Raw genomic sequence first — 18,254 nt, 5'->3', positions numbered from 1 at the left:
TGAAATGTTTCAGTCTGCCATCCTGAAAGCTGTCAAGGCTTTATTTCTTCAGGTACTGTGGTCATTTCAGCTTAATACAGTCAATAAACCTAAGACTCCTCTCCAGTGTTTTCCTGACGTTGTCAGTATTTAGTCTGGGCATGGCAATGCCAAGACCAGGATCCCTGCTTCTGAACAAAATAGCCAGGAGTGTTCTGGGGAATTTCTTATCCTCCAGGGAACAAACACTTGGAGACCAAGCACAAAGTGGTCTCTTCACACAGACAATACACTGAGGAAGGTTCATCTGCACAGTCTGACAAGTGGAGGCGTGGGGATTAGCTTTCCTGATGATGGTGACATATTTAGAGGTCCCCATCCAGTTTCATATTGATTGAAGGTTTTGCTGTTTGCTAATGATATGCTGGACAGAAAAAAAGCGATACTCTCAAGCCATCAGTACTAGACGTGCTAAAAAGCAGTGAAGTTGTCAGGTAGATGAAGTTGCAGAGAAGAGATGCCAGGGTCCATCAGCACAGTATGTAAGCAGGAGAGAGGGAAAGGAGGGATGGTCCATGCTGCTACCCATTCTGAACTCCATATGCTCTTAGTTCTCCTACAAACTGATACTCCAGAAGACAAAGAATAATTTACTTTAGTTTCCCACCCAAGTATCAGAATTTTCTCTGCTGGGAAGGCTGCCAGTAGAAAAGAGAGAGCAGAATAGAAAACAGTGGCTAAACACCGGAACAGGTTTGCCAGAGACGCCGTAGAATCCCTGTACTTGGAGATCTTCCAAACCTGCCTGAACAAGGGCCTGAGCAACCTTGTATAGCTTTAAAGTCCTCTGAGAAGGACATTGGATTAGACAACAGACAGAGCTCTATAATAAGGTAGGTTTTTTTCTATGATTCTAGGAAATTTAGAGCTCTCTTGTTCCAACAAGAGGCGTTTTTGTTCAAATTTAGAAAATGTAATTTTCTCCAGTTTCAGTTACGGAAATGTTTTTGCAGAGACAAATTGCTTCTCTGGTTTGTTTTCTTTTTTTTTCTGACAAAAAAAAGGATGAGAATCTTTCAAAAAGGAGACAGTATAAAGTGGCTGTACCTAGAAGGATTCTGAAGAGAAACAACTTGAGAATATGCCAACAACTTCAGTATTGTTCTGAAGCCATTCTATCTTTTACTGCAAATATGTTTCTCTTACCTGAGCTTGGTGTTTATCTGTAGGGCTTTCGCCAGCATCTTTGCTCCCATATCTCCCATGGCATTTCCACTAATATCCACTTTTGTAAGAGAAGTATTGCTGCCCAAGGCATTAATAATGATGGTGACCTCAGTCTTCAGCTTAGAATCTGCGAGGGACAATGACTGCAGAGGCTGTGGAGCATAGAAAAGGCGCTGATAACAGCGACTGATAATGCACTCTTTCCTCAAACATCAACCAAATGAAGTTAAAAGTTCCCCAAACTCTTGGAGACAGCAGTAAGCATCAAAGAGTTATTTATGTGTTTGCTGCAGATCCTACAACACATGATAAATTGCGAGTCAACAACTTAGAGGCACAGGTGTCAAACACCTGTCAAACACACAGACACACAGAGATTAGGTTCCAACACTCTGAAAAAAACCCAGTTTTTAAGTGGCAGTGCCTCCAGTTTCCTCTCTCCTACTAAGTACAGAATACAGTGGGAACCTGGAAAGAGGCAAGATAGCAAGAATCAGCTTCGCAAGACAGCCTCTAGTGTCCAGCTGGTTTTGCTTAACCAGCATGCTTCCCTGTCAGTGAGAAATAAAAACATCTAGCACCCCTCTCCTCTCCCTCAGGCTGAGAGCTTTATCCAAGCAAAAATTAGTATCTGAGACATTGTTAAAACGAAAACAATTCCTTTAAAATTTGTTATTATTGTTACTTCAACTTTAGGAGTGACTTTGCACTTTGTTCCCTCAACTAAGGGCACACACATTTGGGGGCAAGAAGACAGAAGACTGTAGCAGGTTTAAAATTAAAAACAGTAAGAATGCCTACCAAAAAGAGTAAGTCAATGGATATTATTCACAGTGGTGTTCTGACACCTGTGATTGCAGTATCTTTATGTAACTTTTTTTTTTTTTTTACATACCATATCAAGCTGAAACTACAGGTCACAGTCTAAGCATTAAGAAAAGTTCTTTTAAAAATGCTTGTATTCCCTCCATTCGCAGTGTCCCACCACTCAATGGGAGGAGGTCAAGAACTACAGTCTATCCATCACCATGCCTTGCAGAGTTATTACAGCTGCTAAAACTGTAATTTGTTTTTGCTGATGTACAAAAGCTACACAAAACGTTTCCCTTGCTCAAGTGTGAGTTCATACAGAGGAGTGTATTGTCATTATACACCCACTTAGGCATGTATTGAAGGATGAATTTTAGGAGCCTAAAATCTCCAAATTGCCAGTATGTGAAAATCAACATTCCCTAAGGATGAACGATGGCACTTCCATTAGATGTCTAAAGCTTAGATTAATATAAATAAGCCAACTGAACTGTGCACAACCTCCAGGGTCCAAGATGCTTGCATGGTACCTGCTGTACATTGGGATTCTAGCCTGCAGACACCACTGGATTACAGTGATAACCAAAAAGCTTGCAACAACAAGAAATACATTTATAAATTAGGAAATGCACAAAAATTTGGAGGCACAGCAGGTTTATAATTAAAAAGTCTAACAGTAACACAAGCCACATGCTGGTTTTATTTTAAATGGAAGTTATTAAATTACTATGTTAATGCCCTTAATCTGTCTGTGTTTACTACATTATGTACCCTAAAGAATATTAGCATCGCATTAGAATGGCATTTAGAGCTCTTGGCACAAGTTTGAGAAGACCTCCTGCGACAGATTCACAGAAAAGCAGCATCGCACAGCACTCGGACAGAAGTCGCCAATCAGCTTGTGAAAGTGAAGTTTCTTCTGTTTCTCATGTGTCACTTTAGAAAGGGTCACTCAAGTCACCGCATACCAATTTTTCTAAACATCAAATATCCTCCTAGGAAAGGATTTCTCACCTCTTGCATTCCAATACTCTGACAAAACAGTGTATGACTGAAAACGCTTCTGCACCGTGTTCTGCAAGGACTGGCACCTATACATCGTTACTACCACATCCAAAATATGCATATAGCACAGTAAAGCACTTGCTATATTAGCAGTGTCTTTGAAGTGGATGAACTGCTAGTTTTCTTACATGGCTACCTTTTTCATTTACTGAATGAGCAAGAAGCAAAAACCTCTGGGCTCACTTGGTGCCCTGAATGCAAACTACAATTAGGATGTAACTCTGTAGGATTAAAATGTACAGGCTGCTAAATATTCATTACATTATCTGACCACTACATTAAAAAAAAAACAACTGAACAACAACAGACAAAACCCACCACCAAAACCAAATCCCCCACAACCAGGGGCAATACTCTACGTAGCCTACAAACACTTCTTCCAACCACTTCATAGTTTTAGCTGGATATTGAGAAAACAGAAGTCTGACAAGCACTTCGGAGTCCCTGCTGCAGAAAACAGATAGTTTGCCAACACAGTGAAGATGTCTTAACATAACGTTATTAAGGAAGAGGAATTCTTAAAGTAAAGAATAGAATCAGAAATTGTATGGTTGTATTCACTGATTTTGTCATACTCTTGCTGGAAAACATTTAAGAATTAAATCAAGTTAGATCTGTTCTCTTACGAACCAAAATGCTGTAAAAACCCTTAAAAGGCCCATTCTGCAACAAACACTGAACTAAGAACTAAGGATATTCAGTGCTGTAGTAATTCTCTGCACCTATGCAGGACTGACTACCACTCTGAGTAATGCTACGCTGTACCTGCAGTGTAACATCAATTTTTGCCAGAAGAAAAGAAATGGCTCAGTAAGCATACAGCTTCAGACACTTACTGCAATACTAATAAGAATGTATTATTATAGCCTGCACATTACAGCATCTACTTAAAAAGAGAAAAAAACCAAACCAAAAAACAAATCTAAATACTACATTCTCGTCTATATTCAACACCTGGGAAATTTTGCTGTTCAGGCTACTACTACTGCTTTTAAACAGTGTAGAATTACGTTTGCTTCTAGCTGTATTTTTATAGTCATAAAACCAAGCTATTGACTGTTTAAATCAGTTTACTCATGACTCATATTAACACAGCAATGGATCTATTTAAAGTGTGTATAAATACATGAAGAAGCATTTGGCAGATGACTACTTTAAATTAAAGCCTCTTTCTTCAGCATTCTACACAGATAATGCATGGTTCCCAAACTGCACCAGCTTGTAGGCAATACTGATCCAGCAGTATGCTCTGGGCAACATCATACCCTATCTCTTCAATTCGACCCTTACTTTTTAATGTCCCATGGCAGTAAATGCATAGTAATGGCAGAAGAAGGACCACCCCATTTAGGATTAAAAACCTAACTAAAATATCTGGAAACTAAGTAGTTTTCTAAGCATTGTACTGTCTCATGGTAGAGTGAGGACCATCCAGCTATCTGCAACACATGCTTTTCCCGTGGTGCTACGGAGTCTATGTCCTCAACTCTTTAGCTGCTAGGAGATGTTTTGGATTGATTTTAGCACCTAATGAAACAGAAACAAGATTCCTTCAGTGAAGAGAATTAACAACAGAAAAGAATGTAGGGAGAGAAGAGACAGGTTAACACCAACAGGATCGCATGCTGTACCCCAAAGGTTAATGCATGACATGAAGCAGAGACAGTTATTTTAAGTAGCTAAATAAAATCACTTTCTGCTGGAATATTTCATTGTAACACTGTTTGAAAACCGGATGAGACTACAGAGTGTGTTCTGTAGGTTAGCTCAGGAAAGACACGGTGAGTAAGAATTACAGGAGCACATCTGACCACTGGATTGGAGCAAAGGCAGAGAGTGATGGCTGACATTGCCTATGGGCTGAAAAGAAAAGGAGCACAAGAAGTTAAGCTGGTGATGCAAAGGAGGGACAGCTGCAAGAATGACATCATCCAAAATTTAGCAGCTACAGTTTCTCTGTCCTGGAAGCTTCAAAAACAGAAGCCAGGGAAGATAAACAGAAGGTTGTAACACTTAATAGAGAAAATAAGGTGGAAGTTGGATTTTTTTATCCTTGTGAACAGATAATACGAATAGGATAGTCATATAAATAGAAGAAAAACACAACAGCATGTTTTGGAAGACAGTTTGGATACTGAAATGATGCATAGACTGCTGAAGAGTTGTTTTAGCATATGGCCTGGGTGGAAAGAAATGTTCACCTGCAACCGAGCAAAGGGCCAAAGGAAATTGAGAAAAAACACACTAAATTACATTTGCTTGTGATTAATTTGGTTTGACATAACAGTCTTCAGGGTAGCTATGAAAGATTAAGCATGAGATACACGGCAGGACAGAGACAAATGTCCAAGGAGAAGCAGCAGGCGCTGATGAAATGATACCACCCCTCAGTACAGTATAAACAGCAAAAGGAGAGAAAGGGAAGACAGCCCTGCACCATTCCCTTTAGAGACAGAGTCGAAGGAGGTGGTCACACACCGCGAAATGAAAAGGCTAGTTTGGTACAAGCAGTAATACAGAGATCTACCAATACACTTCTTAGTACGATGCTCCATCTGACTTGCACAAACAAGGACTTACTGCTTTCATTACAGGGACTAACTCAATTGGAATCAGCTCTGGTATCCGTATGCAGCACTTCACTGTGTCACACTGGCCTCCCATGGATTAAAGAATAAGATGAGGAGGTAAGCAAAGAATCAAGAAAAAAAACAGTACCACTAATCCCAGTTAAGAGGACACAGAGAGGAAAGAGGACTAGTTTAATGAGTCCCTTCAAATACAACTAAGCAGTAGGAAAAGATGAACACAGAATATGGGTGTAATGACCTGATATGGAAGGAGACATCGGAAACCTTGGTAAAAACTGCTCATCTGAACTGCAGGGTACAGACACAGATGGGAGGAGAAAATACAAAAGCAGTTAGTGTGGAGACCATGAACTTGGAGGTGAGACAATAAAGACAACAGGAACAGCAGGTGTTCAGACAACTGAGGTCTACAGTCAGCTATTTCTGCAGAATGAGGAAAGCACAGCTTGCTTGTTTCTTGTAAGTGGAATGAAGGAGAAAGAAAGGAGTAAGAATAGATGAATAAAGATGGACAAGGATGAGAGTAAAAGACCATCTTAAGAGTCCCTTATAGCCAAAACTAAGATGCCAAGTAAGGCAAGAACACAAATCCAACCATAAAAGTCTTTCAGAATCAGGAGAGGGGGTGGAAATAAAGGAAGTGGGGAAGGTTCCCAGCAAGGCACTCTGAAAGGCTTTTATGAAATTGCTCCTGTAATTAATGTACTAGGTGAAGTAAAGAACAGCATAGAGAACCGTTTATTTGCATCTTTTGAAGGAGAAAGGAGTTCTGAGAGATCACTGCAGTGATTTTTCATTTTATCAGGCAAAACCAAATGCTAATACGCAAGAACTGCTATCAGGAAATAGTGCCTTCTATTAATTATAAAAAATGAAAAATAAAAATTCTGTCATTGAAGAAGTATTACCACCCAGAGAACACTACCATTATAATCTACCAGGACACAAAAGTTTCGAAAACTTATGCCTACAGGGCTGTATCATTCAAATCTAAAGCAACTAGGTTAAGCGCATCCAACTACTTAGAATGAATACTTTTCAACAAGCACAGATCCTATGACTATCCTAAGAAACACTTACCTACATGCTACACATAATCCCAACTACTCTTTGAAAAAATAAACCCAAAAATGTTGGATGTATCTGTGCATGGTCCTGATTAAATCTTATGCAGCAAATTAACACAGTGAAGAACATGATCAGAAATAGGCTGTGAAAGTACAAATACACGTGATGATAGTAGGCAGAAAGATACTCACTGAATCCTCGTCTTGAATCATCTGAACTAAATTATCAAGTACTGGAGTGAGATTTCTGAGGGAAGAAAAGTTAGGAAGACGATGAAATCAGCAGCTTCTCCTCGTTCATTCTCTTGTTATTTAAAAGAAAGAAAAGCCTTACTTGGATTTCATGTTGTTAAAGTTTTTGCCTAATGCCAAGTGTCTTATCGATCGGTTTTTACTAAGCCAGACTACAAGGGTTGAGAGGTCAGATTCTAGGCCTGTAAAGAATCAGATTAGGTTAAGAATTAAAACACATTTTCACAAAAGACCCAGACAGGATCCAATTATTAATGTTATATTCATTCAACTAACTACATGAGGATACTAATTTCCAAGAGCTCTAGAAAAATTTCCATTCTTCTATTTTTAAATATTTTTCTTTTTTTTTTGCCTCTGTTTTTCTGTAAGAATAAATGCTTTCTCTAAAATAAGCCTTTAAATCTCCATCCTAATCAATCATTGAAGGCACCTCTCAGAAACACAGAACAGAAATGTGTAGTCCCTTCTCCGTAGTCCAACCATCCAAGCGTAGCTCCTTGCATTGTCAGGCAGAGTTTAAAGTTCTTTTGCAAATTCTGAGACCACGCTAACTGCCACTTAGTCCTAGGAGAGCTGTGTACCAACAAGGTTTCAAAGCCTTCAAGTCCAAAAAGGCTAACGTAATGGGCTATGAATAAAATGATCCGAAACACAAGCCAATTTTATTCTACTCCTCAGTAAGAAAACTAACCTGCTGTAGTATTGTATTCCCAAACTAGTGGTGTATTTGAAGAGTCCACTAGTTATATTATAATGACTTAGGATCCAGATCTGCAGGATAATTTAGATGTCAAATATCTATCTACATTTATAACAGTCAATCTGTTTACATAATTCTGAGCCAGTAGTTCCCAAAGCTTTCCACTTACTTATCCATCCCACCTTTCTTGGGCATTCAATTGTACTGGGAATCTCTTTCTGAAATACTTCTGCATTTGGCTGTCAGAAGGGCAAACACAGCAGGTGAATTCTTCCATTCCATATGCCTATTACTTGCGTTTGCAAGACGAGAAGCCAGCTCGTATGCCCAACTAGGATACACAGAGCCTCCAAAGCAGGAATAGTCTAAGACTTTTCCAAAGACTGAAACTGGCCTTCTCTGACCTGCAGCTGATTGACCGTTTGCTCTAAATTTCCCTCTTTTGCCTCTTCAGTGTCACGACCTCAGCTTCGTTCTATACCTGGTCTTCCCCTTTTCTTCTGTCACTACACTTAAATTTCTCATTTAACTTCTCATCCTCTTGCAGTTAAAACGACTTTCCCCTAGATCTAATATGACTCTTGCTGCCATCAATTTACCCTGCTGTGTTTCATTTATCTCAAACAACATAAACTTCTGGGGGTACAGCTAGTCTATAAACATTTCTTATATACTTTACATCAATAAGAGTTCTTGGTCTGAGACATTTCCATAACCAATATGGCCAATAACCATAAAGCAAGAGTGACCATTCTTGATTACACTGTGAGCTGAAAGAAAAAGCGTTTCTCAGATTCTGGACTTGCATGACCCTCCATTCCTGTTCTGTGTACTTACCGTTGTCTGAAATATCTAGGCTGGTGATATTGTGTATCTCTGCTATGCATCCTTCCAAAACTTGTGCACCTCCCGATCTTAACTAGAGACAAAACATCATCCATTTTTGCAAACTAGTTATGGTTTCAAGGTCACACAGAAAACAGTGGCAGGAGCTTTGTGAATACAGAAGGCACTACCAGAGGCCAAAACAACAGCAACAGAAGAAGTAACAGACATTAACATGACAGCCTATGTACACATTCCTACTATTCTCACCCTTCGGTCTCACTACTTGCATGTAAAGGAGAAAAGGGACTCTCTTTCCTCTCTCTTAAAACTACTGCTCAGCAGTTCAGTCTGTGAAAGATTTAAATGGTGCAGACACAGTGAATCCTTTAGCACCTGTGCCAGGCAGTGACTGCAGGCCTTTGGTGTGGGTTCTCTATACGAAAGCGTCAGGACATTTCCAACGTCCAGTGAGAAAAAAAATTAACTTAGCCCAGTCTATAAGAACGCAACAGTCACCCTTGAATTCGACTGCAGCCAAGGCTTATAGCGAGCATCTTCTTTCAGCTCTTAGCACAATGCTAGGGTGCCCAGATAAAGACAAGTAGCAAATTAAAAAACAAAACCAAAAACAAAACCCAAAAATAATTAAAAAAAAATGAAATTATGTTTCCCTGTCAGTGAAAAGAACATTTAAATAATCCAATTGTAAAATGGCCACAAAAGACCATAAACAAGAGAAATCAGTAATTTACCTTATTTCTTAATTTAAAAATAGGCATAAAAGAAAACCAGCAACAATTACAAAAATGCCTAGCTAGAAAGTATCAACTATGATATTATTAAACTCAAATGTTAAATGAATATAAAAGAACTGTCAGGCCTAGAGGAAAACATCAACATATGAATCACAGTTATTAAAATTTACACGCTTATTTACTAATGCTACTGAATTAACAATGCAACATTTTTTTTCCCAAGAAGCAAAAGCATTTTCTTGTTTCCTGCAGCTACGCAAACTATATAAAGTGCATTTCACTTTATTAACATCCTCCAGAAAAAAACTTCAGCCAAAGAGGGGGACAAGTTCTACAAAAATTCTCATTTTGCATTTTCCATTTTTACTCCCCTTGCTTCAAAAAATGGAAAGCTTTTTCAAACATGAAATAGCCTTCTCACCTCCTATGCATAAAAAATGAGTAATATTTTACTTAGTCAACTTCCTTGGCTAAATATCCTGAATCAACCTGCTGATATTTCTATCAATAGTCTCTTTTATCCATGCTATGAATGAAGGAACCACAAATGCCTTCAGAAATATTTTTCAACAAAAACCTGTCTTGGCACTTTTTAGAAAAAGTTTGAGATACGTGATTGGTGAACAAGCAGTTCGACAACTCAGCCTGAGCATTTAATGAATAGCGGTGGTCAAAGACAACATCTAAATCGTAAGTGACATCTGGAAGTGTAAGAGATACAGACCATAAGGCACCTTTCCTCTTCTGCATAAAACAAAGCCCACCTACCCTTCACCATATGCTCTCCAGAAGTGGTCAGATTAAAGTCTGTATTTGGGCCAGAAGGGGTGCAATTTTAACTCAACTTCATTTTCGTAAGAGCATTTGTAGTATTTGTTGTATGAACGCCAATATCATTCAGTTTGGCTCCGTGCTGCTCTCACAGTGGCCCACCACAAGACAACCATTTTACACGGTATCCCATCTATTATTGCAGAATCCATAGAACTGGCAGATTATATGCAATCTTGGATTGGTTGTTGGTATGGTAAAAGCTCTATACAGTAAAATTATACTCACAATAGAATTCAAATGCTTATGCTACATATACTTCAAGGGTTGAAGTAGACAATTTTTCAGGAGCAGCTTTCAATCTTGTACTGATAACTCTATACTCAAAATCTTAAATACATAAACATTTCATGTGCACAAATGGTGATATCTATTTAATCCGAAGGTGATGATAACTTGAGTTTTGGGACCAAAGTTTATTGCAACTGTATTAAAATCATATATATAAAAGAAAAGATTAATTGAAGGGCTATTCGTCAACATGGACTGTGATACTAAAAAAAAAAAACCCCTCTGCAACATCTCCTATATGACATACTTCTGAGATTACAAACTCTTATTCAGAAAATGAAGAACAGCCCTTCAACAATTAAAAATGCCAAGCGTGTTCAAAGCTATGAGGTACCAATATGGGAAGGGCAAACAAAGCTGCTTACTGATTTAACAATTAAGGTAACGCATGGAGGGTACTTACACAGTGACCAAGCTAAGGGAAGCAGAAGGAAACAGAGTGAAATACATCAGTGCTGAGCAGGTAGAAATAAAAATGTAATTCTCATAGTAAAATAATAAAAAAACCCAACCAAACAAGCAATATAAAATGATTAAGCCTGGAGTTAATATACCAGAAAGTTATGGGAGCAGATGAAAAGCAGTGGAAGAGGGAAGGAACAGAGAGATTTTATCCTTCCTTACTTCAGTGCAGCTTGCCTGGTGTAGGAAAGAGGAGGGCAGAGCTGAAGCATCAGCTTACTAGCCTCCTAACAGCGTGTACTTGCAGGAACTGGGAGTAGAGCAGGTCACCAGCTCCAAGCTTCCCACGGCTCTGTTTCTGGGTGCGGATTACCCTGCCCAGTTCACAGAGGGTCGGGGAGAGGTGGAGCAGGACCCTGTCGTGCTGGGCCCACTGAGAGTACTCACAGCTCCTGGCACATCAACTCCCCTGCTCGTGGAAGCATAACTTCTTTCCAAAGCACATGAGAATGGATAAAGCTCAGTGATGTGAAAAAATGTTAAGGGAAGGATCTAAGGAAGTGCTGTCAGTTTGGAGGGACCAGCTACGGGAACGCAACACCGTGAATTGGGCTCGATTCCTTCCTGTCTGTCATGAGAGTCGACCATGACCACTGGTGCTTTGGTGTCCAATAAACCTAATCACCCCCTGAAGGGCTCCTCCACGTCCCATCCTGGGGGTTATTTAATGAAAGGCTTACGTTTTCACTCCTGTCAGCCCTCGTTGATTTACATGCTAATTTATAGTCTCATTACTTATGTTTGTGTTTTATTGATTTATTCTTTTAAGGTTATGATTACAGGACTTCATTTTTCTTACTTTAATTAATCCCCCCTTTTCCTTCCTCCCTCTGAAAGAAAAATTAACATCTGTCTGATCTCTCTACTCAGAAGTCAGAAGCACGTGTACTTGACTTAAAAGCTTTTCTGTTTGGAATTTATATGTAATGCTCTTCAAAGGAACAGCATTTTTTAAACAGTATAAAATATCAAAACAAACTATGAAATGCATTCACAATGATTTGGTTTTTTTCTTCATAAGTGAATCTGTGCACATTCCAAAAGCAATTGACCACGAATCTAAGGCAAGGATTACTGCACCTCAACATGTTCATCAAACTGTATGTTTTCTACTTAAAGGGAAACCACTGCATTTGAAAGGCTCTTCCAGAATGGTTAATACTCAGGCAATGGGCTCGGAAAGATCTGCCAAACAAGTGAGAGGCTATCTGTGCAGCTTACAAAGGAAAGGGTGGCCACTCCGCTACAGAAACCCCAAACCAAAGCTGGTTCGTGTTGTTTTTGGCAAAAGTCCACACAGTTCTCTGTATAACTTTGCCTCACTGGCTCCCCAGGATCTTGTCTGACCTTTTGTCATGAGCTGTAGCCATGCAGGTATCATCCTGCAAGAGTATGGACAATCCTGAGAAACAAAGTGCACAGCAAAGCACAGACAGAGAAGCCAGAGGAAATAAGATAAAGCAAATGAAGCTGCCCCAACTGGTTTTCTTTATTCTTGAGATACTTAAAGCCAGTTGCACAGTGGCTCTTAAGTTAACCTCATGCTTCAATCGCCTTTTACCAGAGTTCCCTATTGGCCTGAGCTGATTAACTGATTAGGAAAGAATAATGTCTCCCAAGGTTAAAAAGCAAACCCACAGAAGAGAAAGCATGTCTCTGGTTTTGCAGGAAGACAATAAAAGCACAGACATGCCTTCAGGGGACACAGCTTCCCATGACCCATTCAAATTTGGGCACCTTGGAAAGCCCTGCTGCAGGGTCCTGTGTAACCACAGCACCAGAGAGCAGAAGTTGCCAAGCAGCAAACAGCGGCTGGCCCAGCATCTGGAACAGCTACACTGCAAGGAGGGTTTTGCCAATCAGGTGCTGCAGGTGCTTTGAACCTCTGTGCTCATTGTTGAGGATGATGCTGTAACACACAGCAGATGATTTTTACCATAACTGCTTCTTTGAGTTCTACCTTTCCCACAACTTTTGACTACAGAGGACAAATATCTTGCCTGGTGAATTTCATGGGAACTCTAATTCCACATCGTTGCATCTTTTGAACACATCCTGATAAATATTCCTTACCTCACAGCTACTGAGATCTAAAGACACCTCCTTCAGATTGTGATTGCAAGCCAGGCCTAATAAAAGCGCTCTGAAAGAGATCAATTTTAGAACCATGTAAAAGAAAAAATAAACAAACAAAAACACCAGCACCAAGCCCAGCTTTACATTATCATCTAAGTGATCACAGGTTAACACACCGATAATGCGAAGAACCATTTCAAAACAAAACCACACCAGCTGAGCAGTTGTTTCTTAAATGACAACAGCTGCACAAACCTGCCCCACTTAGAACACTCCAGCAGTTTCAGGAACTGCAGGGATGCAAGGCGAATAAAGAAACCGTAAAGCTAATGCTACATCAACATTTAATAACATTCAACAGAGATTAATCTTCTTCAACATTTGCTTTCAAAGAGCATCAAATGGTTACAAAAGGAGTATTCTGTTGTATGACCATACTAACTCTCCGATTTTCCAAAAATTCAGGAAAAAATTGGGTTTTTAATATATGCAAGACGCAGTGCAGCCAGCCATTTCAGCCAGGCAAAGTGCCTGTAACACTCAAGTGCTGGATCATGTTCAAGTATCACACAATCCTTTGCTTCTGCAACCCAATAAATATTTACAGATTTCAAAATGATACTCCCAGACAATGGTATCCTTTGTCTTTAGGCAGAATGGCAGAGAAGCATAGCAATGACCGATTACGATTTTCATAAATCCACCTTCCAAGCCTTACAGAAGTGTATTTCTACATATAAAAGTCAAATCAAAAAGCCCAACAGTATGTGTCTTAGAGAAGGAGCAAATACAATCTGTGTATGCATTCTAGTACCTTTAGAATAGATGCTGCTTTGAATTAGTAATTGAACAGAGAAACAGAAGGACTTCCTCCTCAAACTTCATTTCAGCCAAAAGCAAGCTAATAGGATCCAAAATACTGATGCACGGAGATAAACACCAATCCATTTCGCCGAGGCATTTGCCTATACACTTGTTACGCAAGCAGTGTGTAAAAGCTGTATTTAAAATGTGTGCGCCCCAGGAAGGTTTTTCATTTAAACCTATTTATATCTGCCCTGCAGGTATAAATGTTAATCAGACCTTCGCTGTTAACAAAGGCACAGATCTTGTGTTTATTTACTTCCTAAGCTATTAATAAGCAGACTTTGAAAAAATTGTGAAAGCTCTGCAACAGTTTTTACAAATTTTTAGACAATCCTTGTCTATTTTTCCTTCCCAAACATACTTATATTCAAAGTTAGTCTGGCTGATAACAACTTTGCAAAGAACCTCCTACACATTTTGAGGCAACCTAAAAATTACAGTGCAACTATAAAAAAATGTAGATTAAAAAAAGAGACACAGTGCTGCTTGAAATGTACTCTCTTCACAGGAAAAAAAAAGGGTTGTTTTTTTCCTAACCTCTTTCCTATAAACTCCTCCCAAGAAAATCTCATGATTTCTTAATTCTGTCATGAAAAATCACCATCATTCAAAGGCACTGAAAGCAGACATACTATAATTGTACTTAGCTGTGATGTTTAAATCACATGCATGGCAATACATGGAAAGGTCTTGTCAACTGTGGTACATGCAGAATGCAAGAATTGGCCTTGTAATTAGCATTTGCATGAGAAGGATATCAGAAACTTGTCTTGTTATAGCACTGACAGATCAAAACATAACTTTTGGCAATGTCTGTAAATGAACAAAACCGCCAACATACACTTAAACAAGGAAAAGACAGTACAACTGCTTCACTCAATAAAAAAAAAAAAAGAATAAAAAGAGCTAGCTGTGATACAACATTAACTACATTAACTATGTACAAGAACTAAAAGCACCCTTTCCCCACCCACTATGTGTCATCCTCGCACTACAGATTTATTAGCAAACCTCCTCTCTGAAAGGCTTGCCTTTATTAACAGGTCCATCAGTGTACAAGCAAGCTCATCTCCTTCCCCGGGTGCACTGATTAACCAATACCTTTAAACTCATCGAGTCATCTATATGCGATGAAACATGCCACAACTGTTGATCTAAAGGAAGTTGATAAGAAAGAAATCAAGTAACAAACAGGGGAATTTGGGACTCAGGGTGTCAGGTATCTGCATTTTACCTACATTTGTTTCTGTAGGTACACTTGATCTTGAATCGCACATCTCACTCTGTGACCTTTGGCTCATGGACACAAACCAGGAACTTCTCCTTTTGCACAGGACAGTTCCAAGGCCTGTGACGTCAAAAGCCTTTTGACGTGCACTGATCAAAGAGGCCAGAGAAGTACTATTATCATACTCTATGTCATTTTTATTTTTCCTTCTAGAAAACATCCCTCAAGTGCTACTGCAATCTTGGCAACGAAAAATAAGTCTGTTGGAAAAAAGGTATTTCCATCTTCTTGTCTTTAACAAATCCTATGATCTTGACTGTTCTGTAGAAGTTTTTTTTTAATTTAGTTAAGACCAAAAGGCGAAGCAGCTGCCCCAGGATATACCACATCCTCAGTTCTTTTAACACCAGTTTAACTTCCATGGATGCTTTTCAAGTTTATTAGTCAAGCCATACAGGGTTTGAGAGGGAAAGCAAGGTGTACGGCAGATCACAGACCACCCCTGTCCAGCTGGACTTTGGACAGATGCTTCTTGCTGCAGCTGTCTGTGCTAGCAAAAGAGGTTACTGCTCTCAGCTCATCCTATGCTACCCATCACTGCTTCTTTACTTTCACCAGCACCAGTCATGTGAGTAACTCCCTCTAACCCAATTCAGTCAAAATGAGTCAGATTGTTGATCATGTTTAAGCTAGAGTAGGTTTTTGCTAATACAGATCATTTTGGCTGAAAGATTTCATTTGGTGCACACCAAAGTATTTGAGATAAATTAATACAATAGCATCTTCCATGAGCACAGACAACTGTAGAGGACTCATCTGCCAAAACTCCCAAGAGATACTCAGCATGCCAAGGAGAAGAGCTAAATTTGAACCTTTGTGTTTGTGGCTTCTCACCTTTCCTAATCTGTGTAGATATATTCAGCGTCTCACAGCATACCTTCTTTCCTGTAGCACTGATAAGATTGCCTTATGTATTAGCCACATACACCCTCCGTTCTTCTTGCTGCATTAAACATAGCTCCCTGCTGCCCTCCACCAAAGAATCAATAGCCCTGAATTAATCAGAATCAACCACTGTGTTTCTCAATAATCACCTTCTGTTTGAAAACACATCAGTACCATACCTTCCTAATCTTCACAAAGTCCAAGAAAGCAGGACAGCAACCAAGAGCATCACACAGAACAGACTGAAAGATCAGAGCTAAAATGATAGGCTCCTATAACTGAATATTGATTTCAATTCAGTGCATTTTCCTTAAGCATCATATTGTACTGTCCTCTCCAATGTCAAACTGTGTTAAGAAAAAAATATCCCAAAACAACGCACACTACTCTTTCCTGTGGGGCACTTGTCACTTTTCTGTCCCTTAGCTTCCCCCAGATTGCATCAAAAGCTTTGCATACGGTACTGCTCTTCACATCCCACACCTCTGACTTTGCCATCAGCTTCCATTCATTAGCTACTCCCTTGCTGAGCTACTGCCCGCTTCCCTCCCCTGTTCTATCACAGGAGGCAAGCTCCCAACCACACAAGTGCACATGCATACACGTATATATCTGTATCCATGCCCAGATTAGGATTTTGGACATGCCTCCCCCAAAATGGTTAGTCAACTTGCCTGGGCATGTGCTATGCATAGGGTTATGTATGTTCTAATGCATATTAGCCAACAAGCAGACATTCTGGAAAGAGCCCTTTCTTTAATTTAGCCCAACAAACACAAGGATTCTACCAGAATCACAGAATGACCTGTCTAGATTAGGCCTATCTATCTAGACCTATCTTGACTTTAAAACACATCTTGAAATTTTATGTCTGGAAAGCTCAACACAGTTCAAAGCTGCACATGTCCTAGGAACAGTGACACACTGCTACACAATTTCCCTCACCCTGCATTAGGCTGGAAGAGGAGTTTCTCTCCAGTGTTCGGTGGGCAACAGAACCAGAACCTGTCAGCCACAGGATGGGTGACTGCATTGGGTTTGCATGGCAAGGTTTTGGTAGCAGGGGGACTACACGTGTGGCTTCTGTGAGAAGCTGCAAGCAGCTTCCCGAATCTCCGACAAAGCCAATGCCAGCTGGCTCCAATACAGACCCGCTGCTGGCCAAGGCCAAACCCATCAGTGACAGTCGTAGCACCTCTGGGATAACATATTTAAGAAGATGGAAAAAAATGGCTCAAGAGCAATGCAGTAGGAGACAGGAGTGAGGATATGTGAGAGGAACAACTCTGCAGACACCAGAGTCAGTGCAGAAGGAGGGGGAGGAGGTGCTGCAGGCGCCGGAGCAGAGATTCTCCTGCAGCGTGTGGAGAAGGCCATGGTGAGGTAGGCTGTCCCCTGCAGTCCATGGAAGTCCACGGTGGAGCAGATAAACACTTGCAGCCCAGGGAGGACCCTATGCCTGAAGGAGGCCCACGCTGGAGCAGGCTCCTGGGAGGTCCTGTGCCCCATGGAGAGAGGAGCCCAGGCCAGAGCAGGTTTGCTGGCAGCGCTTGTGACCCTGTGGAGGACCCACGCTGGAGCAGCCTGTTCCTGAAGGACTGCACCCTGTGGAAGGGACCCACGCCGGAGCAGTTCATGAAGAGCTGCAACCCATGGGAAGGACTCACGCTGGAGAAGTTTGCCGAGGACTGCAGCCCATGGGAAGGACCCCAGGCTGGAGCAGGGGCAGTGTAAGGAGCCCTCCCCCTGAGGGGGAGGGAGCGGTAGAGACAACGTGTGATGAACTGACCACAACCCCCATTCCCCATCCCCCTGCGCTGCTCAGGGGGGAGGAGGGAGAGAAATGGGGAGTGAAGTTGAGCCTGGGAAGAAGGGAGGGGTGGGGGGAAGGTGTTTTTAAGATTTGATTTTATTTCTCATTATCCCACCCTGATCTGACTGGTAATAAATTGAATTACTTTTTCCCCAAGTCCAGTCTGTTTTGCCCGTGACAGCAATTGGTGAGTGATCTCTCCCTGTCCTTATCTTGACCCACCAGCCTTTCATTGTATTTTCTCTCCTCTGTCCAGCTGAGGAGGGGGAGTGACAGAGCAGCTTTGGTGGGCACCTGGCATCCAGCCAGGGTCAACCCACCACAGTGACATATAGCAAAGGGATGTATTACCCTTAGTGTTCCCATGAGTTTCTGTCGTCCTCTCTCCACCTAACAGGAGGACTTAGCTCTGCGCAGTCGGTCTCTTCTCCCAAGCATTGCAACAGGTTCTGTTTCACAATGGC

The 18,254-nt window shown here is 40.7% G+C and overlaps 1 protein-coding gene across 4 annotated transcripts in view; it reads right to left on the bottom strand.

Moving 5' to 3' along the window:
- CARMIL1 (capping protein regulator and myosin 1 linker 1) overlaps positions 1-18,254 on the bottom strand; it is a 200,105-nt gene that overhangs the window by 64,635 nt on the left and 117,216 nt on the right. For all 4 annotated transcript variants that reach the window (XM_075416603.1, XM_075416605.1, XM_075416604.1 and 1 more), the window contains exons 17-21: positions 12,935-13,004; positions 8,532-8,613; positions 7,074-7,173; positions 6,932-6,986; positions 1,186-1,358 (exon numbers count right to left, since the gene is read on the bottom strand). In XM_075416603.1, coding sequence (XP_075272718.1) covers positions 1,186-1,358; positions 6,932-6,986; positions 7,074-7,173; positions 8,532-8,613; positions 12,935-13,004 — 480 coding nt within the window. The remainder of the gene's footprint in view (positions 1-1,185; positions 1,359-6,931; positions 6,987-7,073; positions 7,174-8,531; positions 8,614-12,934; positions 13,005-18,254) is intronic.

Source organism: Opisthocomus hoazin, chromosome 3 (assembly GCF_030867145.1).
Source record: "Opisthocomus hoazin isolate bOpiHoa1 chromosome 3, bOpiHoa1.hap1, whole genome shotgun sequence".
NCBI classification, from domain to species: domain Eukaryota; kingdom Metazoa; phylum Chordata; class Aves; order Opisthocomiformes; family Opisthocomidae; genus Opisthocomus; species Opisthocomus hoazin.
The sequence above is the reverse complement of the archived record's forward strand: the minus strand, read 5'-3'. Positions and strand labels throughout refer to the sequence as shown.